At 38.7% G+C, this 24674-nt stretch overlaps 1 protein-coding gene and 1 long non-coding RNA gene across 2 annotated transcripts in view; both read left to right on the forward strand.

Moving 5' to 3' along the window:
* Positions 1-24674, forward strand: part of LOC127355388 (uncharacterized) — a 104197-nt gene that overhangs the window by 51097 nt on the left and 28426 nt on the right. The window lies entirely within an intron of this gene.
* gpm6ab (glycoprotein M6Ab) overlaps positions 885-24674 on the forward strand; it is a 33456-nt gene continuing 9666 nt past the window's right edge. The window contains exons 1-6 of the mRNA XM_051386165.1: positions 885-1073; positions 16502-16694; positions 18549-18705; positions 20392-20545; positions 23291-23367; positions 23469-23534. Coding sequence (XP_051242125.1) covers positions 1037-1073; positions 16502-16694; positions 18549-18705; positions 20392-20545; positions 23291-23367; positions 23469-23534 — 684 coding nt within the window. The 5' untranslated portion in view covers positions 885-1036. The remainder of the gene's footprint in view (positions 1074-16501; positions 16695-18548; positions 18706-20391; positions 20546-23290; positions 23368-23468; positions 23535-24674) is intronic.

Raw genomic sequence — 24674 nt, forward strand, 5'->3', positions numbered from 1 at the left:
TTATTTGAACAGGGACAGTGCACAATAAAACATTGACCCTGTATATAACAAGGAGAGATGCATTGCACCGGGTTTTAGCAAATTGCTATTTTCCACCCGTAGTCCCTGGGCAGGTAGATGGAACATACAATAAATGAGCTGATATGAGTATGTACATTAAAAAACTTGGCTCTCCCTTTTTATTCAAAAATGTGTTCACTGTTGAAGTGTAATGTCAAAATTGACTGTCTATGAACGCAACAGACCATTTGAAGTAGTTATCCTTATGATTCAGCAGTGGGAGCTACAATATGAGCTTGACCCATAGCATGCCCTATTGACAGTAAACTAAGCTAGTCAATCAATATTTTGACTTAATATCTCAGAATAATGACTTAGTATCAAAAGTCATTATTTTGAGATGCTAAGTCAATATTTGACAAAAAAAGTTTTTTAGTACTGACAACTGTATCAGTAATGGAACAACTCTAGTAAATTTTGAATTCTAACAGGTAATTACTAATTATTAATAATTAACCACATTCTGACGAAATTTCGGATAAAATTGGTAGCCCTATGACATAATCATTTAGAGTGAACATAGACAGACATCATCCTTTTTTAACTAGTTTTCTCTGTCATGGCTCATTGGCATATTCCTTATGTATTTGACATTTCATTTCTATTATGTATCGAATTATGCAAAAGAATCTTTACATAAAGTTAAAATAAAATTTTCTGTTTACATTCATTTTTTCTATTTTTGATGCATAAATTATAAAAAAAAACCTGTAAAGCTAAAGCTGTAGATAGATACAGAGATAGGATGCTAGAGTGGAGAAAGAGAGAGAGAGAGAGAGAGAGAGAGAGAGAGAGAGAGAGAGAGAGCAGTGTTGAAATAGGGACTTCCCTGAGCCTCCATCATCTGCAGGGAGGGAAAAAAACACACACACACAGCCTCCCACATACACACACACGCACACTGTGCTGAGAGCTAGCAAGGGGCTTTAAACAGCTTCACACAAAATAAGAGACAAAGGGACTGTAACCTGCCACAATGGAGGAAAACATGGATGAATCGCAAAGCCAGAAAGGTAGGATGGAAGAGCAATTTGTTAATTTTTATCTTTCATCAGCTGTGCCATTCTGCCATTGTTCTGTCCTTCCATCCCTCTCGGTATCGTGGGATTCCTTTGTGTGTGTTGTGGGCAAAGAGAAAGAAGACAGCATACATGTCCTGCAGGGAAAAAAAGAGAAACTACAGTTCATTTTCACATTTTCTTGCCACAATTTACAGACTGTTTTCCTAGTAAGTAGTAATGTAAAGATAGGCTGTGAATTTTAATCGTGCCATCTATACGTCAGCTCATGATAATACCACGGATTATGCAACCCTATTTTTTTGTGTGTTTCAATGAATGGATGCATAAATGAGCAGATTGTTTGGGCTGGGGATGAGAGGAGATGGCAGACACTGGAGGGTTGGTGTTGTTTTGGAGGCTGGACAGATGGATGGACAGATGCATGGATGGATGGATGGATGGAGGAGGTGGGAGTGGCAGGGGGGGTAGGGGGGTAGAAGGGGGTGTTAGAAGAAGGGGAGCGTGGGGCAAAACCTTGGAATAAAGACCAAAAATCAGAGGGAGGAGGGATAAGTGGAGCAGTGATTGATGCCTCCATTGGGATTTTCTTTGTTAGCCTCCATTGTTGATGCTTCACGCTTGTCTGAACGCCTTTTCCTCTCCTCTCTCCCTCGCTCTCTGCATGTGTCCCTTTTTTCCCTGCTATCTGTGTCGCTTCCTACCCTTTCCCTCCATTTTCTTTATATCTCTCTATCACTAGTCCTCTCCCTTGATTGAATTTTTAGTCAGTCATTTTGACTTCAAAATTGATTTTCTGGGTCCATCAGTCTATTTCTTTGCCTCTGCAGGTGTCTGTCTCCCGTTTCTCTCTGTCCCTAAACCTCTATTTTGACTCATCTCTCGCTCACCTCCATCTCACTCTGCCAGTTCCCTCCCTCATTCCCAGCCTTTTTTCACCTTTTCTCTTCCTCCATCCATCCTTTACCTATATGCATCCCATTTAAATCACAGGTAATCTCTCACTGTGTTTTTTTCAAAAAGCGTATTCATGTTTTTTTTCTCTCTATCACATCCTCCCATTTTATTGTTGTTGTTGTCGGAGGTAAAAATGGGCGTGTCCATTTTCTTCATCGCACCTTCAGTCTGAAATCAGACATAAATGCTGCTGTTTGCACACATTCTGAAAATACAAACGGCGACGGGCACATTCAAAATAAATGATAATTTGCTTTTACCACATTAACACTGTATCTATGGTAATACCGTTATGGAATTGTCTTCTGGTGTGTGATAGGCGGATTCATGTGTTTTCTGTGGAAGGAAGCCGTTTTAGCCAATCAGAAAGCCAAATGTGGAGGCATGATGTTTCAAACAAACATGATTTTAATTATTTTTTTTATTTTTTGGTATCATCCCACTCCTTCTGTCCATCTGTTCAACTAGTTCCCATCCCACATTCGTGTCATTCTCTCCATCTTCATTGCTTTTTTTATACATCCTTGTTTAATTTCACTGTCACCGGCCTCCCCGTCTCTCTTCCTCTTCTTTAATAAATGGGATTCACACAGCTGACAAAATACAGGCATGTGTTTGTGATAAAATGTGGCAAGACAGGAGAAAATGAGAGATGGAGGAAAATGTGAATCTATAAGGCAGGGCAGAGAGAGTGATGCAGAGCGGCTGGTAGACAGAAGAGAAACAGTCGCGTGCGATGTATATGGATTTGATATATTGATATATTACCTTTAAGATATTACTTTAATTTTATATATAGTATTGATAATTGATTGAATTTTAATGCTTAAATGCACTGTCAATTTGTCTGTCAGCAGTTAGACTTAGGTCTTAAATCAGTTTAATTCAAGGTTAGGCACAAACACTGACATTTTAGAGTAACTGGCTGTTTCTTTGCTTATTTTGCTGAACATGGCCAAACGATGACTGATGGTGTGTGAATTGCAAACAAAATGTAACATTAGGGTTCCATCATTAGAAAATAATAAATAAATAAGTCCAGCAGTCTAGCCAAGTCCAATTTCATAATAAAAATGTGTTAAAGGTCCAGTGTGTAACATTTAGGATGATCAGTTGTCAGAAATGGAATATAATATTCATAGCTATGTATTCAGTAGTGTGTTATCACCTGAAAATAAGAGTCATTGTGTTTTTGTTATCTTAGAAGTTTGGTTTTATCTACAGAGGGAGCGGGTCCTCTTTTACCATGTTGAACCAACATGTAGCAATCTGCAACTACACCGCTAGATGGCAATAAAACCTACACAGTGGCCCTTTAAATGAATAATCTTGAATTAGTTATCAGTTGTCAAAATAAAATTTTGAAACACAATTAGAATTTTTCTGCATTTGGTTATAAAATAATATAGCCTGAAAATGATCACATGGCCAAGTGTTCCTTACCAGGTGTTGCTTTGAGTTACCATTGGTTACGGGCAAATACATCGCAACAACTGGACCAATGAAAAAGACAGGATATAAATAATGGAAGCCAGACATAACCTTCACTGTTAGGTCTTATCAGCAGCCTGGATACATTTGTTATCCCTGTGCAGGCTGTTAAAATCATCTACACATCCACAATGTGTTTGGCATACATTATTTTCTAGTTGTTCTAGTGTTGAAGTGGTATCATAGAACCAGTTTACTATTTATTTGTACCCCTTTGACAGCCCAGATGTAGTGAAAATTGATCTTCCAAGATTTGAGGATACTTTCTGTTGGCTTTTTCTCTTTTGAAGGGGATTAACATTACAGGCCGAGATGTGAAATTAGAGGATGTGGTCTATAAGTGGACATTCAGGACAGAGCCAAAAGATGTGAGGCTGCATGAGGTGGATTTGAGTCACTTTCTATGAGATAGGTGTCTGTACATCGATGGGTACACTGCAAACAGGAACTGCTAACAGCTAATCTAGAATACTTTTAATGGGGCTGATTTGACAGAATGTAAAGAAATATAAGCTAAAAAAAAGGGGCCTCAATAGAAAATATAGTACCTACGTGTAGCTGACATTACAGCCCATTAGATTCTTCTCCTGTTGTCATATTTCCAAATAGGCCTCCATGTTTCCATGTTAGCAAAAGCTTTTGACTTTTTTTGAGCAGCTCTTAGCGCGTAAAACACATCCACTTTAAAACAAAAGGAAGTCTGTCTGCATGGGGTAATTATTACTTGGGTAGGGGTGAAAATGAACCCTCCAAATTCGAATCACTGAACAGCACAGTTATTGTTAATATCACCCAACCTCCCCTAGAGAAATAAATCCAGTCCGAATAGGGCTTTAGGAGTTATGATTCTCAGCTACATGATCAGTGGGAACTTTGTCTCAAACCTCATCATCAGCTGTATCATCTTATATAGGAATTTCCTATGTATGTTATTTACTGTATCCTTTTAGAGCTTGCAGAAGAAACAAACAAAATCCACTCCACAGGGATCAGTAACGTTTCATGTTCTCTGATCTGAAGAGGAAGTGTGGCAGAGACACACTGAGAGGTTTTGATCTGCATTTTCTGTAGCAGGTCATCCTGCTGAGGACTTAGTCCTGCTTTTAGAGATTTGTGGGGCTTAATTGGGAATGGCAAGTTCTTTATCTGGATCCTGGGCTGCTTGTTTGTTCATGTGCAACTTTTGGGTCAATTGGAAGTCTCAGGTTGATTTCTTTTCACGTCATTAACAATGAATACCGCGAGTGCTAATCTGTAGTTTAGATTCAGCACTGTTGCTATTAATGATGATGTTTTTATGACAGATAATCGTCTTTTTATGTGAAACTATTTCACTGCCAAAATCATTTAGACACTAGCCAAAGTGACCTCGCAGGGCTTATAACTGTTACAGTTTTAATGGTATTTGCTTCTTACACATTTTACATGAACTGATTTTCAGTAAAGTAATAGAGCAGGACTAAAAGCCTCTTTTCTGTTTGGAGGAAGACACAACTGACACAAGTGAACCCAGACGCCATCACTCACCTGATGTATGCAGAACGTGACTGAAAAGTTCCTTTGAATTTAGTTATTTTCTAATTATTGAACATTTCTGTGAAGATTTACACTGCTGCTCACAATTTATCAACTCATGCTCAGAATGTGTTTGTCCTATCTCTTAGACAGGCATCAGTTTCCATTAATTTCTGAACAGTATGAAAATCAATTAGACTCCTGGAACTTTGAGTAGTGTAATCCATCCAAAAAAAAAAAAAATACTCATAGGTATTTAATTCACTTTGTGATGTCTGATAATGGATTATCTTAGATAGAAATGAGTGGAAGCCAATGGCTGTAGGAACAAACAAATTCCTTTAAACCATGTAAAATATTTGTATTAAATATGCAGTATAACTGGTGTTGTCGGTTGAGTCTTAAAATGTCCAACTGATTCAATTGATTCAAGTCCTGTGCAATTCAGCAACTTATGAATGTTGTCAAAATATAAGCCACTAGATATGCTGCCTTAAAAAACAAACTAAACTGACTGTTTTATGGCATAATGGAAAAATAATTAATAGAATTAGAATGATCTTAAGCAGAAGAATTGTTTATTTCTTAAAACTTATGGAATGCATCATTTATTTTATCCTGCAATTAATACCAGTGGCACTCACTGTAATTAGTTTTGCTCTGTAATATACAATCCCTCTAATAGAATGCTTTTCTTGACACATTTTAAATTATGTGCATATCAAAGTTACATCTAATTCTCATAATAATGCTGTTGTTGAGTTCTGAGTAAGTGTGTATTTTCGGGTACTGCCTAGTGTTCTTTCGGCCCATTATCCTGAAACCGCAATAGTTTGTAAAGTGTCCCTTTGGTCTGAAAGTCCATTATCCTGAAGATAAACGCACATTTCTCCAAAGGCAAGGCAAAATGTGACACTGACACGGTCTCCTCTAGAACGGTCAAGTTTGCATTGATAAATATGCAACAGTTACGGTTTGGTTAGGTTTAGGCACCAAAAGTACTTGGTTGTGTTTAGAAAAGGATCATGGTTTGGGTTAAAATACAACCCAAAGCGTGTAATATGCATGCCGGCCCACTGTGTACCTTTCATACCTTGGCGAGGCAAAATGTGACACTGACATGGTGCAACCGCAGGGAGTTTGTAATTTTGTGTGTTGTTTTTGGTACAATGGGACTTTTTTTGATTTTGATTAGTAGTTAGAAATTTTCCCTTTGTCTTCCTCTGAAATAGATATTGCCATGAAGGGTGTTTTCATTAAAAAAAAGTCTCAATTTATTAACCAAAACAGATATTGCACATGGCTCCTCCAGTCCCCAGCTGTGGTACTGAAGGACTTGAGAAAAATGTCATTATATGCAAATAATTTCTATCTTTAAATATGTTTTCTCTAATTAGAGCAAACAAGAAAACCGAGATGACAGGGTAATAGGTACTAGTGATAAAATCACACTTCCTTATCCTTGTTTCATATGAGAAACATTCAGGTGACCTTTCTCGACAAGAGTGAAGAAATCATAGAACTTCAGTAATTGTGCTCATTAGGTGAATGATGGCATGTCCCTAAAGTCTCCACTACAGTGACTTCCCACGTTCCAATAAGAAGGGCACCTTGTCCACAAATTAACAATGGGACTGATATATGCTGAAATATGTGCAAAGTACTTAATTTGTGCCTCACTTATGATTCCAACGTAATTCTTACAGTTAACTAATGGTATTTCGTCTTTAATCAGTGTTTTTAACTGGGACACTTGGTTGGGGGGGCAATGTGATTACTGGGCACAGCTCATCATATCCCCTCATGACAAAAATACCACAACAAAAACTTCAAGACCCAGAAAAACAAACACAAGCCTAAGAAACCTGCTGCGGTCTGAGTGCTGCATTTGTTTGATCTGTCTTTTTGTTCTAGTGTTTTCTGTTTGTTTGTCAGGTTTGAGTTTGTAGCACTCCGTTCTTTAGAGACTGTCTCTTCTCTTTTCCAAACAGGGTGCGCATCACAGTTCATGCTAGATAACCAGTTATTGTTGAATTTAGTTCAATCAGGCAGGAGGCATGAAACACATCACTTCATGTGTGTTCAAGGACTTTTTCTAGGAAATACCTGCTTGTTGCTGGGTGTTTCACACTGAACATGTTTTCCTGAGATTGACTCACTCTTAATAATGATTAAATGTGTGTTAGAATTAAGAAACATTATGAAGAACTTTTCAGGAAAAAGTAAGAAGGGGATTATGGTATGTATTTAGTTACTGTAATGCAATAAGGTATTTCAACACAAAATTGTTAAAACGGATTACATTGAAAATTTACACAAACTAAATTTTGTTAAGTTAAAAAAGACTCTTGATTAAGCAGCTTTTACTAGTAATTTTAAGTAACTCTAACTTAGTTTTCTAGGTTACAAATAACATTCTTGATTAGTTACCTTTTACAATGTATTTTGTTTTCATTATACAAATAGAAATGACAAAATTAAGTCAGTGTCATTTAAAATGATCAAGGCAAAATTGAGTTATTTTTACTTAAAATCTTTGATGAAATCAGTTTCAACAATTGTTTTAAGTTGAATGAACTAGTTGTTAATTGCCCAGGACAATTTGAATAATTCATTTCTAATTTATTGTAAAAGTCAATGAGAGTATTGACAGAAGTCATATAACTGAAAGTGGACCTTATGTATTTGCCTGGTATCCATTTCATTATTATGACCGCTAATAGAAAGGGACTTAATGGACAGAGGAATAAGTCGATACAAATTGACTTAGCAGGCCCACAGTGGTTGTGAATGGAGAGAGGATGGGAGATGGAGAGAAACAGACACTGGAGAGGGAAAGAAGCAGAGGAGGACTCCTTTTCTCTCTCTGTAAGTAATTTCATTACCTTCCACTGACACAAGAAATGAAAACCAGCTTAACATAAAGTCAATTCTGCTGCCTGTGATTGTTTCGCATTTACACACTGTGAGCAGCTGGCTAACTGGGCTGTATTCGGACCCATAGTGGGTGGAAGAGGTTCTCTCACCCATATTATTACTCTGCTTGTTGGTTTGTCCGACCAAGATATCAGCAGTTTCTGGGCACACTGCAATGAAAGTTCTTGCATCAAAATCAGGCCAAAATTACTATTTTTACATCAAAAGATAATGGACAGATTGCGGTGAAACATTCATGCTCCCCTGAGAACAAACCTTTTCCATATTGAACGCTCAGTGAGCACCCTGCAGGTCAGAATGTCACCTTTGTGCATGAGATGTACATATACACATTTTTAGCCCCACTACTTGAAAGGCTAAAGGACCAAATATTCTTAGAGAGCTGTTTTTCTAAATATTCCAAGCAAGAAGTCTGAGTTATGAGCCATTGTTCTGTGTAAGCTGGGAGGTGACAGAACATTTATCTCAGGGAGGAGTTGTGGCTGACCCCATTGCTGAGTACAGTGGGCTCTTTTAGTTAAATTTTTGTTTTTAGACGCTTACTCCTCCTTTGAATTATTCATCAGTACACAGAGGAACATACCCCACATAGTCACACAAACGTTAAGGTGTGGTTTAGTGACAAATAAGTGGTTGTGCTAAATCAGCATGTGAGCATGCTGCACATATGTAGTATTTGAAGTAGCTGAATCAGAAAATCCTCCCTTATCACTGTAAAGTCACCAAGGCTGCTGTCATAGAGTCCTGGCAGTGTTTCCAGTTTTCACCGTGTGGAGCCGCTCCAATGTTAGTTGGTGGATGACATCACTACAGTCTGTCTCTGTGCCGTTTAGCTTGGGGAGGGAGTGGTTCACATTCTCCGTTTACACATTAACGATGAAGAAGAAAAAGAGAATTGAATGCAAAGAGCATAAATTCTATTCCTTTCAACTGGAAGAATATATTGCAAATGAACTATTAGTCTAATGGCCTTGTGTGTTTTATCCCTGTGGTGTTGAGTTGGGTGAAAGAGCTGTTTCAGTGCCCTGTGATGGTCTAAAGTAAACAAATACTAGTTTTTATCAATAGGGAATAGCAGCTTTAAAGCAAAATAAAAAAGAACCAAACACCGGCTCTTTAGGGCCTTTCATATAGGGACTTTAGCGTCTTCACAAGTTTCGTGGTCACCATAGTTTCTCTTACATGCTTAGAAGGCTGAGAAGTATTAGTATACAGTTGGTGGCAATCTCCAACACAGTGCTTAATGCCACTAAATCCTACAGATTGGTCCTATATCTACATTAAATACTGTACACTTTACATTTCTTTCTTTCTACCTTTTGCACTCATTTCAGTACAGAATGAGTTCTTCTTTTGTGAGTCACTTTTAAAAACTGCTTGGTCGAGCTTTCATGGACACTTGTACATCGGGTTTGGAGAGTTGGCTGACTCAACAGCAACACAACAATGACTAAATAGGTTTTTTCATATGAATTGTTATTGGAGTATTTACAACAGCAGGGTTTGATTTTTGTTTTAACTCTACCGATCAGGGAACTACATGGTCCCTCTGGAATATTGGTGTTTTTTAATGACTGGAACGTGAAATGAATATATTTCCAGTAGCTTTTCAGATCAATTGTGATGCAGTTGTTTAACTTGTTTTGTTTACAATTTACTGCTGTAGTTATTGCATTTCTGTGTCAGCTGTGAAAATATCCAGATTGTTTTAACACCCTCTAAAATTACCCCAGTTCACCTTTGAATGCAGGCCTATTATTACTGCATTTCTTTTAGTCAGGTAAACATGTTCAGTACATGGCCATTCTAATGGTGTGACCTTTCACAACATCAGCTGTTTAATGATTGAAATAATTCCCCCTGTTTACAGCCTGCCTGGGTACTGTGTGCCTGTCTGAGAGGCATCCATCACTGGAACGTGATTAGTCTCACTGGGGCTTCCCTCGCCTCCTTCCTCCTTTACTGCTGCTCTGTATCCTCTCTCTCGTGATTATCATAACTCTTGATACGTCCACACAGATGTGTGCTGTAGTGGACAGCCTTTCTTGCACGTATCACAGTCGCGGATATTTTCATTACCAGAAAAGAGGAAAAATGACTACATAGGATAATGTAGTCATTTTTCCTCCTTTTGCTCAGCCATTGTGGGAGCCGAAACCAAATTAGAGCTATAATCTCTCTTTGACAGGCTGGTGAGGAAGCTTCCAGGATTCTTATGTCACAATGGTCTGGTCACTGACTCACTATGAAAATGCAGAAAGCCTTGCAGATAGTGTAGCAGTAAAAAGATTACAAAACAAATGCACTGTAATACTTTTTCCATAACTATCAATACCGAATGAGTAGCATCTGTATATTATTGAGTATTGTTTCTGGATTAGTGACTATTCTCTAATAGTGATTAGCCAGATAAAGGTCTGTTGTAATGTTTAGTGCATTTAAAGACCCCCTCCAGTCCGAAATCAGTGTTTCTTGTTCCTACAGTGTGATGTTTGAATGGTGTACAGTATGAGCAGAGTTTGACAATAAAAGGATGAAGTAGGAGACATCTTGTGTCCAGCAGGAAAACTTTAGAAATGCAACTTTTGCATATTCAGAGATTCTGGAAGTTTTAATGAGGCAGAGTAGATTCCCTTTTAAGGATTTTTATGTGGGAAAATCATATTAGACACACATTATATTTGTATACGTCTTAATAAATGTCTGAGGGATCTTTAAGAATCTTGGTATGTCAAACTCACAAGAGGACTTAAAATTGAGGCTTTATTCTTAGATTCTGTGAGCGAGTGTTGGACAGAGAGATGGAGAGGCAAGGAGGAATTTGTGGATGAACAGACAATTTGATTGGCAGCTAGGAGAATCATTTCAGGAGGCCATGCCAGTAGAGGCTACCACCAGTAAGTGTGTGTGTGTGTGTGTGTGTGTGTGTGTGTGTGTGTGTGTGTGTGTGTGTGTGTGAACATATCCATATAATCCATATGAAAAAGGGCCTCCTGTAAATCCACTTCAGACTTGAGCAAATCAGAGGTATCACCTTGTTTTTTGAATCCCAGTCTGAAGATAAATTTGACCTGCAGATGAAGTTTGATTCCTTTAAGTGCACATAATGTATATTTACATTTGTCTGGGTTATACCGTGCTGACTGCATCTCACTCTAAATGGTGCAGTGGGGCTGAACTTGTCATTTTCCATTAGAACAGGGCTTTGATTCTTGAGTGCATCTTCAGGCCAGTGTCTCTCTCTCTCTCTCTCTCTCTCTCTCTCTCTCTCTCTCTCTCTCTCTCTCTCTCTCTTTCCCTCTTTCTCTCTCTCTCTCACTGTCTCACTCACTTTCCCTGTACGTGTGTCTGTGTGAGAGACCTCAGTAATCCTCTCAGAACTAAGACACAGTGATCCAGACACACACAAAAACACATCAGCCGCTATGTTGTCTGTTAGACAATCAGGCTAGACAGAGCTGTCCAAATTGCTGCCTAATGAGCACCAAGACTTAGTGTGGAAAGTGTGAATGTGTGTTTGAGTTTGGACAGCTCGAAAAGAACTGTGTGTGAACCACTGCCAGATAACACACAATGATCACAAACAGCGCGTTCATTCCGATGATTTGTTAAAATCTGGTCCTATAGATGCAACTAGAGGAAAGGTCAGTTTATGATTCAAATCTAAAGAAGTCATCTATGTTCATGTACTCAGTAAAATTCATCAGATTATTGCTGATTGCATTCAGATGTTCTTGTGAATATGAGGCAGTTCTGTCCTGGTGGTGATTGTACTAGATTAAGACTTAAGTTAAAAATCATCCTCTGAGAACTTCTATAAAATCTAATATCAAAAAGAAGACAAAAAGGCTGATGGACATTAGCAAGTTGAATGTCATCTGCATATAAAGCACCAGGAATTGATAACGGGAAGTTCTTGATCCAGGACACTCACATTAAAGGTGCAGTGTGTTGGATTTAGTGGCATCTAACAATGTAGTTGTCGACTGCAACCCCCCTCACCCTCACCCTCCCATTCCAAGCATGTAGGAGAAACTACGGTGGCCAAGAAAAACACAAATGGCCCCATCTGTAGCCAGTGTTTGGCTTGTCTGTACTACAGGGCTACTGTAAAAATATGGTGGTTCAACATGGCCGACTCTGTGGAAGAGGACCCGCTCCCTCTATAGATAAAAAAGGTCTAATTTTAAGGTAACAAAAACACAACGATTCTTATTTGCAGGTGATTATACACCTACATACTACTTATTAATATTATATTTATTTCTGCCTCCTAAATGTTAAACACTGGACCTTTTAAACCAGACAAATCCAAATGTTCAAATAGAGAATATATAAAAGATGTCTTTTATGTTGTTACATAACCTAAACATCTCATTTATGTAACAGTTTGTCAGGAGGTCAAAAAGATAAAAAAGCATAAAATGAATAAACAAATTAACAATAACTAATAATGTTGCTAAACACATTGTAAAAACGTATTTATTCAAATCTTCAGCTTTTTTTCCCACAATAATATGTCATCTTTTATCTTTAAGTCTTATTTTACTGAATATTTAAGCCCAGTCTCTTTCCAAAGTGTGCAATAGATCCACTGATCCAGTGTCAAGTTGATCTTTAACTAAACCTAACCAAACTTCAACTTAATCAAGCTTTATTTTGAAAGTGTAACCACACGTTGCATATGTATTATTGCTAACTTGACCGTGAAATGAGAACGTGTTGAAAACGGGACACTGCCACTCTAGACCGGTGTGTGTATTATACGCACTGGCGTGTTCCCAGGTTGAATATTTACCAGTTTTATTTAGAAATCTAAAGAAATTTACAATTTACATTTGTCAGAAATAAAAAAATCTGAACTGTTTTAAAGCTTCCCACTCACTTTCTGTTCTTTTATAATGATTACTTTTTTAGTTATGATCATGTCATTTTGTTTTATATACAACTATGTATACTGTTTGGTTTGGCCTATTGACAACATTTAAATTCAAATATCTATAACGTACAACATATTAGACATTGCCAGCGATACAACAGTAAATTGATGGACTTTCGTTGTTCCTAGTGTTTTCACTGTCCACCAACCTTTTATAAAGATGGAGGGAGGCATTACTGTGATGACAATGCTGCAGACGAAAATGAAAAGAAAATTGATGCTTATTGTCACATCACGTCTGAAAATATTCACCTCATCTTAAACAAAGAAAACAGCCACACACTCATATAGACGCTGTATACAGTTGTTTTTGTTTAGCCTGTCCCAGTTTTTACCAGGTCACTGGGTCTTTTCTGCGTTCAAAGCCTAAATATGGAAATATGACGAGGATTATAACATGGCAGCAATTCAGGACACACACACAGTCAGAAACACAACTGCATCGTTATACACATGCAGATATGGAAATATTTAGACCCAAGACACTAAACAATGCACAATGCTTAAAAAAACGCTTTCTCAGAAACACCTTCACACATGCTCATAACACATTTATATCACACTTCTCCTCTCTATGCCAGTCCATCTGCCTCTGAATCTTATTCTTTATGTGTAAAAGTGAGGGCCAAATGGACATGAATTGACTCAGATCTGTGCATAAAGAACCAGAATTAGCATGTAGCACATTAGAGGTGAGCGTTTTATTAAATGGAGTCAAAATAATAACATCCCACTGGGCACAGCGGAGATTTCTGTTCCTCCGTTATTGTCTCATATTTTGTGGAGAAACACACTGAAATTGTACATTGATGGTTTCCAAAAGCGGAGACAATAACAAAGAGAGCAGACTTTGTGTCTTTGCAAATGGACACTGTGTGAGAGCGGGTGTGTGAAAATGTGCATTAGTGTGACTGTAACGCTCGCAGAGCCGCGCTGTTGCCATGACAACGCTACAGGCAAAGTGGGTCAGCAGGCTCCTGCCACACCCCTGTTGGCATGGCAACAAGGCTGGTCAATTAAACCTGAGCAGCACGATGACTCACACACACACACAAACACACACACACAAACCCCTTTCTGTGCAACAGGGAGGTGAAGGAGGGAGGCAGTGTGTGTGTGTGATTCTCTTTATCTTTCTCTGGCTTTCTGTAGGATTGCCGCTCGGTCTGCATGTAGGCTTCAGTGAGTCAGTGAGGCTGACTGTGTGCTTAATTTGAAGACTGTGTGTGCTTAGGCCTATGTGTTCAAAATAGAGACTTTTGAATTGAAAGCTTCTGATATCATTATTATTGTTATGATTATTATCATTCCTGGATAGGCAAGTGCTGAATGGAGCTTGGTGAGCAGCAGTAGAGATCACAACTGGCTGTGATAGGCAGAGACACCTGTCAATCAAGAAAATAAGTCCCAAAATATACCTCTTCTCATGGAAAACTATTACTATCTGTGTATTTTTGTTCTAAAAGTTGGGATTTTTTAAAAATACATTGCAATACGGTTAAGAGATTTTGGTCGCATCTAGAAGCACTTTAATTTAAGACACATCCACAGAGATTTTACCAGACAGATGTAGTGTTTGCCGCTTGATTAAACCCAACGACCTCAACCCTGCCCTCAAAATTTACTCTAATTCTCTCCTGCATATGCTTGTCTACGAGACCGATCAGTTAAACACATTAAATCTACTTATTTAACTATTTGCACTGTTCTAGTTGTACTGGAGACATAATGTGAAGGTGTGTTTATGTTCAATAGTGGAAGTGCAGGAGGACCTTTCTACACCTGAAGAGGACATTAACGTTGACATGTTTTCAAGGGTAACACATTGACATGACATGTGGGGTGTTCTCTGTCCTCTTCATCGTGGTCTATTCTAAAAGAGGAGAGATTAGCCTTTATCTGGCAGCAACTACAGTAAATCACAGTCACAAAGGCGGCCACACAAGTGAGTCATTTTGAAATGCCTGAATTGTTGGTGCATCATTCACAGCCACTGCACAATTATGTAACATGGCAGGTGAAAAACTCTAATTAAGCACATCGACACGGGAGGATGGCAGAGAAATAGACAGAGCGATCACAAGTAAATCTTCACTAGCACTGACTGGCAGACACTGAAAGATCGCATTAGCAATAAAGGATCTGGTCCATCTAGATTTAACTCCAAGTAGCCGGCAGGTTTATATGATTGAATTCAGCTCCGTCACAATGCATTGTGCAGCAGAGCAAACATCTCTATTGTAATTCCACTAATGTCTCCTGCCCGGGATGCTTTTAAAGTGCTGTAAAGTGTGTTGGTAGAAACTGTATGAGGTCTCTGTGTACAGTAGAAGGATTTATGTTTGTCTGTGTAGCTTTCTAATAATGTAAAGATGCTTTGGATATGCCCCATCAAAACTGCAAATATTTCTGTAACTGAGAATATTTTTTCTTCTCTCCTAAGTTATGAAAGTAGTCCTCTCACAGAGTGCACTTCACAAGATAAAGGGTCAGTTCACCCAAATGAAAAACACATTTTACCTTTATCAGCATCAAGCCAACACATTCTCACTCCCAACTCGTCAAATATGGCAGCTTGGCCAGTGCCCCTATGCCTTAAAATATGATGCTCTAGGTACTGCTCGAGGGTAATTTCTGGAAATGCAGGGCTCAGTAGTCAGATTAGCAATAATAAATGTTCGGTTAGACTTTCAAAATTAGGCTTTAACATTGTGAAATAGTCGCAATTTGGTTAGGTTTAAGCACTAAAATACATGACTAGGTTTAGGAAAAGCTCATAAGTTATATAACAAACCTAAAGTAATACGTTACATGAGGTAACTTATGTAGCCTATGTGACTAAAACGAAGTCACGGTTACTTTTGGTTTCACACGAGACACAATTAGCAGTCTCCTGAGTCTACCATCCTATCTCATCCATATACAGGGACTTTCTTGCTCTTTATACTACATCACCAGACTTCAACGGTATATCGAAATATATGCTAGAGGGGTACCTACAGCGTAATAGTTTAAAGCGCAGGGCCACTGACCAGGCCCTCTAGCTGAGATTTGGTTTTATGTGACTGGGTTTTGATATCCTGCCTCCATCCTAATATAGTCGAAGTGAATGGAATTTTGTTTGTGGTGCTTGCAGCACAATAATTTGACAATTGTGTCTCAGTTGCTCTGGTTTAAACTACAGAACAAGCTGTCGACAGTTAAAAAGGGACTATTTCCTCCATGAAATGATGGAAAGTACTGTTCTCACCAGCTTTCTTGCCTCACCTCTTTGATTGCCCCACGGTGTAATTGAAACAGCCTGGGGAGCTGTAGGAAGGTACAGGAGCTACGCTAGAAATTTCGCCTGCTTTTATTCTTGAAGCTAAACTAAGCTATAAGAATGTTGGCACATTCCTGGAAAGTAAGCCACTTCTCTCAGCTGTGCCTACCTTGTACATGTTTGATATCATCATTACCATTGTGTGTATACTTGCTTTTCTCCATCAGCATTCTGAATCATCTGAATAGTACATATGAGCATTCTGCTGTTATCATCCTGCTGAATATGTTAAAGATGCTCTGTCTCTTTGTGTACATTTAGGCTGTAAGGAGTGCTGTGAGCGATGTGTGGGCAGCCTGCCCTGGGCCTCTCTCATTGCCACTATCCTCCTCTACATGGGCGTGGCCTTGTTCTGTGGGTGTGGCCACGAGGCTTTGAGCGGCACCGTCACCATTCTCCAGAACTACTTTGAAGTCATCAGAGCCCCGGGAGAAACCCTGGATGTGTTCACCATGTGAGTGACTTGTTTTACCTTCATTTTCATTTTCAATATTAAAGGACCGTGGACGGAGATTCAGGGTCTGAAAGCAGGTTAAACCTGCATTCTTTCTAGTGGCCAGCAGGGGGTGACTCCACTGGTTGCAACAACAACAAAAAATTGTATGGATGTCTATGAAAAAAATATTACTTGTCACTTGATTTATTAGCTACTTTACAGTCTCAATCTCTAGTTTCAAGCATTCTTCCATACAGCATGATGTAAATTTAGTAAATTATGGTCCAATTTGACTAAAATGGACAATAAAGCAGGGTATGCTTTTAGGCATGGTTACCTTGTGATTGACAAGACGTTACAATGGTGTCCTGTTCTCAGTCAGATCCAATCAGGAAAGAGGCATAGCAATGCGTGTCCTCCCCAGCTCCATCTTCCAAACTCTGGTCCCAAAAGAACAAACAGATGGCGACAGCCATTATGCCAAACTCTTCGAAACGGTAGTCCACAAATCAATGGGTGATGTCACAAAAGGTTTACACTTGAGTTTAGCTATTACTATGAATAGCAAAATACATCACATTACACTCACGTCACAAGTTTCTCAGTCAGTTTCCTGTCTTGCAAGCATAGATTCAGTGTACTAAGGAAATCAACTTGCTTGAGATAATCCATCACACTGAAGAACTCATCATAGTTAAATCTTCTAATAAATACACTAAATACTGTCAGCTTGGCTACCAAATGGGGATTCTATTCCTCTGGTGTGTTCATCAATGTGTAGAGAGCACTTTGATTTTCTCAGTAGTGACAAAAAAAAGCAACAATAATCCAAAACCAGATTTAGCTGATTTTGTCAGAAAGCAGACATCATGTATGTACACTTTAAACATTACAATTTGATGCACCACTGAGCCAGCTGAATCAGACACTTATTTCTCATATCTTGTCAAATCTTTGCATTAATGAATCTCTTTGACGGTTTAGACCCAAACAACCCATTCTCACTCCCAAGTTGTCCATTTCAGCCGCTTGGTCAGTGTCCTTCTACTTCAAAATATTCAAATTCAGGTGACATAGTATAAAGAGCCATGAAGTATGCATAGGGAGGTAGTGGGGCTGATGGATGGACTTCACCCCAGGAGGCTGCTGTTCATGTCAGATGTGAAACCATAAGTAAAACATTTCTTTATAGTTACATTGAGTATGTTATGTGATTGATGTTTTATGTGTTAACTTATAATCCTTTCCTAAATGTAACCATTATAATAACAACATTAACTGCTCTCTCAGCTTTATTTCTATATAGAAATTGCATATTTATTGTTGCTTACTTGACCACTATGTTGAATCATACCCCCTGTATCGTGATATGTATCGTATTGCCAGATTCTTGCTAATACACAGCCATACTTGTGAGTGAGAATGTCTCTACCCAAAATACTTACGCCTATTTCTATGCCTATTTCTGAAAAATAAAGACTAAAATAGGTATCATGATTAAAATAAAAACTGTTCAAACTGACCCAATTTAGATATATATGGAAGCCTATTTGCCACCATACATTTTTTCTTTTTTAGTCTTTTTAGTCGAACTACTATATGTCATAATCATGAGAAAGCTAATCATTTTTAGATATATAGTTATGTGTTTTTTTCCAAATGTCAGAAATCTCCCAATCCAAAGACGTGTGATGAGTTTTCAGTCCCTCATGGAAATAAATTTGACAGGAATTGGACAAATGTTAAAATGAGTAATCTGAACATAATTACACAGGGTGAACTCCAAGTAACACCTCAAGATGCAGTTTAGTATGTAAATAAACAAATACTCATTAATCACTGACACTGTGGTTGTGTGTGTTCTCTCCACAGTATCGACATCCTGAAGTACATCATCTACGGCCTTGCAGCTGGATTCTTTGTGTTTGGAGTGCTGCTGCTGGTGGAGGGCTTTTTCACCACTGGAGCCATTAGGGATCTCTATGGAGAGTTTAAGATCACTGCCTGCGGACGCTGCCTGACTGCATTCGTAAGATATCTTTGTATTTAATGTCATATACTGACATTTTAAATTGTATAGTCACACTTTCAGATATATGAGTACTTGAAGCTAGATGTTTTTAGGTAGTTGGCAATAACTTATTATGGTGTCAAAGGACGGTAGTATTATATTTTATAATATTTTTCTTCTTGTCAACAAATTCCATGGAAAGACCAAAAACCAACAATGGCTTGATCCTACAAACAAATATCATCTTATTCCTCTGTGTCATAGAGCTCTGTTGTTGTCTAAACACTATTAAAAAGACTCTCCAGAGCACCAAATGTGGGTTATTCCACAGCTGAAAATAGTCCCCGACAAATGCACTATTTTCTTCAGTTTTAGTAACATTTGCTAAAAACTACAGTGACAGCTCTTATAGGAAATGACTTTCTTTTGTAAAACAAAAACAAACATAAACACATATTTGTGCACCGTTTTTAAAGATTTACATTTACAGTAGGAACTAACAGGCTTGTCGCTCAGATCCACAGAGAGGGTTGGGACATTAGAAGGTATTAGAAGTGATACACATTGCTGGTTTTGGTATTTCCACAGTAAAAATCTACTGAGCAACATTATATCCTGATGAAGTGATACCTTTGCGTTGTCATTCATAAAAACACATTATAATTAAGATGGCCTCATAATACGACTTAAAAATATTGAAAAATATTTTAAACGTGAAATGTAATTTTTTTTACAGATGTAGTCGAAAAAATGCACAATGTGAGCAAAATGAACAGATGTTGCTAATGTATGACCAACGCTCCATCAGAGTGGCTACAAGTGAATAAACACTTCTTTTATTCACTCAACAATCTGTGACATATTAACAGTAGTAGTAGTGTACAGTGGAGCTGGTTAGGTTTTAATGTCTATCTTTGCACATATTGTATTGTATGGTATTGTACTTCTTGTTGTTCCAGCTTCGATAAAATGTAATAAAGAGTAAAAAAATACTCTATTCCTGTTTTTGCTGGGGACCCCACTCAAAGACCCCAGTTTGAAAACCACTGCTATATACTGTACATTATATTATACGGTGATTATGTTAGACAGCTCCGCCAGCTGAAGCAGAGCGAACATGGACAGAGAGTGTTTCTGAGAAGTAGATACATTTTGGAACAAAGACTGGCCATACTCAATATATCAGCCTGACAGACCTCTCAGCAGTTATTCCCTGAAATATTTTATTTTTGTCTCACTGTGAAACCCAGTCTCCATGTGGCAAATGTCTCTTAGGTCTGATTCATGTGGAGGGAGACAGAGAGAGAGATTAGGCATTGTCCACATCTGCTGAGGACATTTTCCCCCTCACATCTGTAGCTCTGTCTGTGCAAAGCTGAAAGGCAAAAGATAGAGGAGCAAAGAAAGGGTAGTCAGTTGTATAGAAGGTGTTTTTATGCCTCAGTGTGAAATGATAGAGAGAATTGACACAATTAGCATCACACTCAATGCATCACAGATGGCATAAACTTAATTTATAAGATGCAGGTGTTAATGTGAGCAAAGAAATGTTGTAATTTTTGCATAATGTGTATAAATAAATGAGTGAATGTCATTTAGCCACACCTGTTTGTCTTCAGTCTGGAACACCTAAGTGTTTTTAAGGAGGTTAAATAACTCGTCATCCTCTCTGCCACTCGCTGTGTCTTGTCTCCCTGTTTGCAGCTGATGTTCCTCGCCTACCTGTTCTTCCTGGTGTGGCTCGGAGTGACGGCATTCACCAGCCTGCCGGTCTTCATGTACTTCAACGTTTGGTCCATGTGTAAGAACATCAGCTTGGTGGAGGGAGCCAACCTCTGCCTGGACCTGCGTCAGTTTGGTATGTGCCGTCATAATGTCTCTGCGTGTGTCCTATCTGAGTTTACCATCTCTGCAATATGTTGTGTAATGGTCTTAAAGTTATATCAGCTGATGGTCTTTACCTGCAGTATGTTTGGCGTAAGAAAAACAATTCTGACAAAAGGGGCACAGAATCTCATATCAGGATTCCCAAATGTTCTGGAAAACCTGGAAATTTAGAGTCTTGTTTTCCAGTCATGGAAACACCTGGAAATTGATTAAGATAACCAAATATCCTGGAAATAATTTATGTTGTCCTGGGGCGAGTCGTTCCTTAATCGGAAGGTTGTGGGTTCGATCGCCGGCTCTTGGTGGTGGTGCCACATGTCAAAGTATCCTTGAGCAAGATACTGAACCCCAAGTTGGTCCCGATGCCGTGCATCGGTGTGTGAATGTGTATGAATGTGTTAGTTTCTGTTTGATGGACTTTGCCATCACTGAGTGAATGTGTGTGAAAGGGTGAATGTGGCACGTAGTGTAAAAGCGCTTTGAGTGGTGGGACTAGAAAGGCGTTATACAAGTACAGGTCCATTTACCATTTACAGTCTGTCCGTGCATCTTGTGCTCTTGAAATAGCGGCAGTGAAGAAATAAAAGGTCCTCTTAATCCTGAAGTTTTCCCGCACTGTCCGTATAACACACACTGTGCGTATCCTCCCCCTGCTTAGTGCAAGCAAGTTGATGGAGACTCACCAAAATGCCAAACTGGCACACACGATGGAAAAAACCTGTGTGTGCGCGGCAAAATTGCCAGATTACCAGTAGAAAGCCCACAGTGAGCCATGTGCCACAATGAACCCAGAATCTCTCACCTGCTCACAAAGGCTAATTCAGCTGAGCTAACCTAGACGTTATTAGTGGTTAAATGACAGAAAATGCAATCTGTGTTTGTAGTATATGTTATTAGTGTTGGGATTACACAGGTGGGCCTGTAAGTTTAAGGTTAGATATGAGTACTAGGAAAATGTGGATGTGAAAGCGATTGAACATCTGTTCCCTTTTATCAGAAGTCACTATTCAGGCACACCAAGGGTCTGATGGTTCGATGTTTAGCTGTGGATACATTTTGGGGAATTTCTGCAAATGGACTGAGTTTATAGGCTTCTAAGTCAGGAGAGTTGTCAGGTCAAGGGAGTCATTAAAGCATGCTTCCTGCAATTAATAACTCTCCAAATTAAAATCCTTTCTGTCCTTTGGTGATATAGTGAAGGCCATAGACGCATTTGTTTTTTCCAGACTAGAATACTGCAACTCCTTGTATTGCTGTCAGAAGCAACTATACGGATACAGTTGGTTCAGAATTTGGCTGCTGGGCTTCTAACGATCATTAAAGGTCTAGTGTGTAGGATTTAGGGGAATCTACTGGTGAAGTTACAGATTGCAACCAACTGAACACCACTCGCATCTGTATTTGACGACTTGTGAATGAGAATGTGCTGATAAGTGTGTAGGAGAAACTACGGTGGCCATGAAACTCGCAGGGCCTTTCAAACGCGAAAGGCCCAATCTAGAGCCAGTACTGGGTAAACTGTAGAAACAAGGTGGTTCAGCATGGTGGACTCCATGCAAGGCGAACTGCAGCCTCTGTAGAAGGTCCGTTCAATATACATTTATGTGCATACCCGTAATGAAGCACATGTACACATACACACATACTGAATGTATACATGCGTGTAGTTATATTCTGTATTTCTATTTGTGTGTTTATGCATGTATATATTTATGTGTCTTACTGTATATACATATTAACTTTATCACCCTTTTTCTGTTTGTACTACTTCACTGCCATTATTATTAGTATATTGTTCAAAACTGATTCACTTTTAATATCTTTTTCATTGTTTATTATTAACTTTTATTGTCTTGTGAAGCATTTTGTGACATATGTTTTGTACTATATAACATTATTATTATTAGTATTAGTATTAGTGTTAGTATTAGTATTATATAGCCCTGGACCCTTATATAGAGCTTTTCTAGTCTACCGACCACTGAAAGCACTTTTCAACAATCACCCCCTAATCCATGTCACCCCATTCACAAAAATTAAAGTTGGAGTAACTGCCATTTATCTGCAGTACACAGAGCTATTATGAACAGAAAGGGTTTTTAAAAAGTCCAAAAATGTACAACAGAGGACTCACTGCTATTGAGAAATAACAAATATAACCAAATAAATAAGCCACATTAATTTCTAAATGTAGAATATAATGTTTAATTTTCACAACGCCTACACAAAAGTGAATGATTCACTTTTGCCATGTGGGACCTTATAGAAAACATACTACGTCTCAACCAGATATTCTAATGGTTATGTATTATTTCACATGATGCGGTCACAGCTCTTGCCACCATGTTGTTCTCCAGGATGCCCACATAAAAGCAAAAGACACACGCCGAGAGAGTCTCTTGCAGTGCTGCCATCTACTGGCCGGACAGCCTCCTGTCAGCAAACTAATTACTGTATCTAATAAACATTCGGCATGGGGAATCATTACTCTGTTCATAAAGTTTTGGATTCAGTGACAATTTCACACTGTGGTCATACTGGCAGTTCCCAGTGGCCAACAGTGCAAGACCAGTGAGGCTTTAATATCTGTCAGTTTCAATAGAGTACATCCAGAGATTCTTTCAGTCATATCCAGAGGTTCTTCGCTGTATTCAGCAGCAAAGTATGGATGGGTAAAGAGAATAAAGAGTCTGTTTTTGATGTTTCTGCTTATCAGGAGCCGTTACAATCTCTGAGGAGAGGAAGGTGTGTACAGGATCTGAGAAGTTCTTCAAGATGTGTGAATCCAATGAGGTAAGAGGAGACAGAATTTGTAGTCAAATACAATGATTTGTGACCTGCATCGAGACAGCTGAAAAATCCACAAAAAATGACTCCTGTGTTGTGTATTACAGCTGGACTTGACCTTCCATCTGTTCGTGTGCGCACTGGCAGGAGCAGGAGCTGCTGTCATCGCCATGGTGAGGACCGTTATACTGATTGGCTACGGGCCTGCAGTACTAATTGGTACTGATTGGTGTGACCTCAAAACCGTGGTTCACTGGGGTTTGTTTTTTTAAACAAAATGTTCCTTCTTTTTCTTTATAAGTGTAAATGATAGAAATAGGCCTCATTTTCAAACCCACATAGAGGGAGACAGAGAGACGCAGAGAGGAGTGAATCTACTCTTGTGTGTCTGCAGTAATACAGACGGTGAGTCACTGAGCTGTTGCGAGGTGCGGGGGGGATCAATTCTGTCAGATACCCTCTGCACACTCTATGCCTTCAGCAGGTATTTACTAACCCGGGCCCATAGTGTTCCTTAATGCTGTCTCTCTCTCCTGTCCACCACCAGTGTAAAAAGCAGAGCGTTTCACACACAAGCATCTATTTTCTGTAGCTGTTTATCCCGCTCAGAGTCATAGGGGGTTGGAATGGATCCCAGAAACACTCTCCATCTCCCCCACCGTTTTCTTTCAGACACACAAATTGAAACGTATGTATGTGAAACGCTAAAGAACCTCAGCAGAATGAGGGACGTCAAATTTGACAACATGTACTGAAAGTAATGAATTAGATGTATTTCTGCTTTATGGCAGCTAGTGTGGTAGGTTTTTCTCCAGCTAGGGAGATGTCAAAGCTTAACATATAGAGTATATGACAAAGAATCCCCACCAATGTGTATTCTTAAGCCTGTTTGTATGCCAATCAGTTTTTATGACTTAACCCTCTTCAGTGAGAAGCAGTAGAGTATGGTGTAGTGTTGTTTTTGGCAGCCTGTTTTAATTTTAGTTTTAGTCTAGTCTTTGTGTCAAACTGTCATTTTAGTTTTTATTAGTTTTAGTCACATTTATACTCTTTTTAGTCTAGTCAAGTTTCAGTTGACTAAAAGTCTGAGCATTTTAGTCTTTTTTTTGTCAGAATTATCCTTGACTATTTTCGTCTAGTTTTAGTCGACAAAAACTGATGACATTTTAGTCTCTTTTTAGTAATGCAATTCTATTTAACCCAGTTAATATAGTACAAGTACCTAGTATAGTATAGACAAAACCAAGATTTTCTTTAAGTCACCCATTTCTCAAGTCAAACAAGGTTATCTTATTATTATATTATTGTTACCT

This window comes from Dicentrarchus labrax, unplaced genomic scaffold, assembly GCF_905237075.1.
Source record: "Dicentrarchus labrax unplaced genomic scaffold, dlabrax2021, whole genome shotgun sequence".
NCBI lineage: Eukaryota > Metazoa > Chordata > Actinopteri > Moronidae > Dicentrarchus > Dicentrarchus labrax.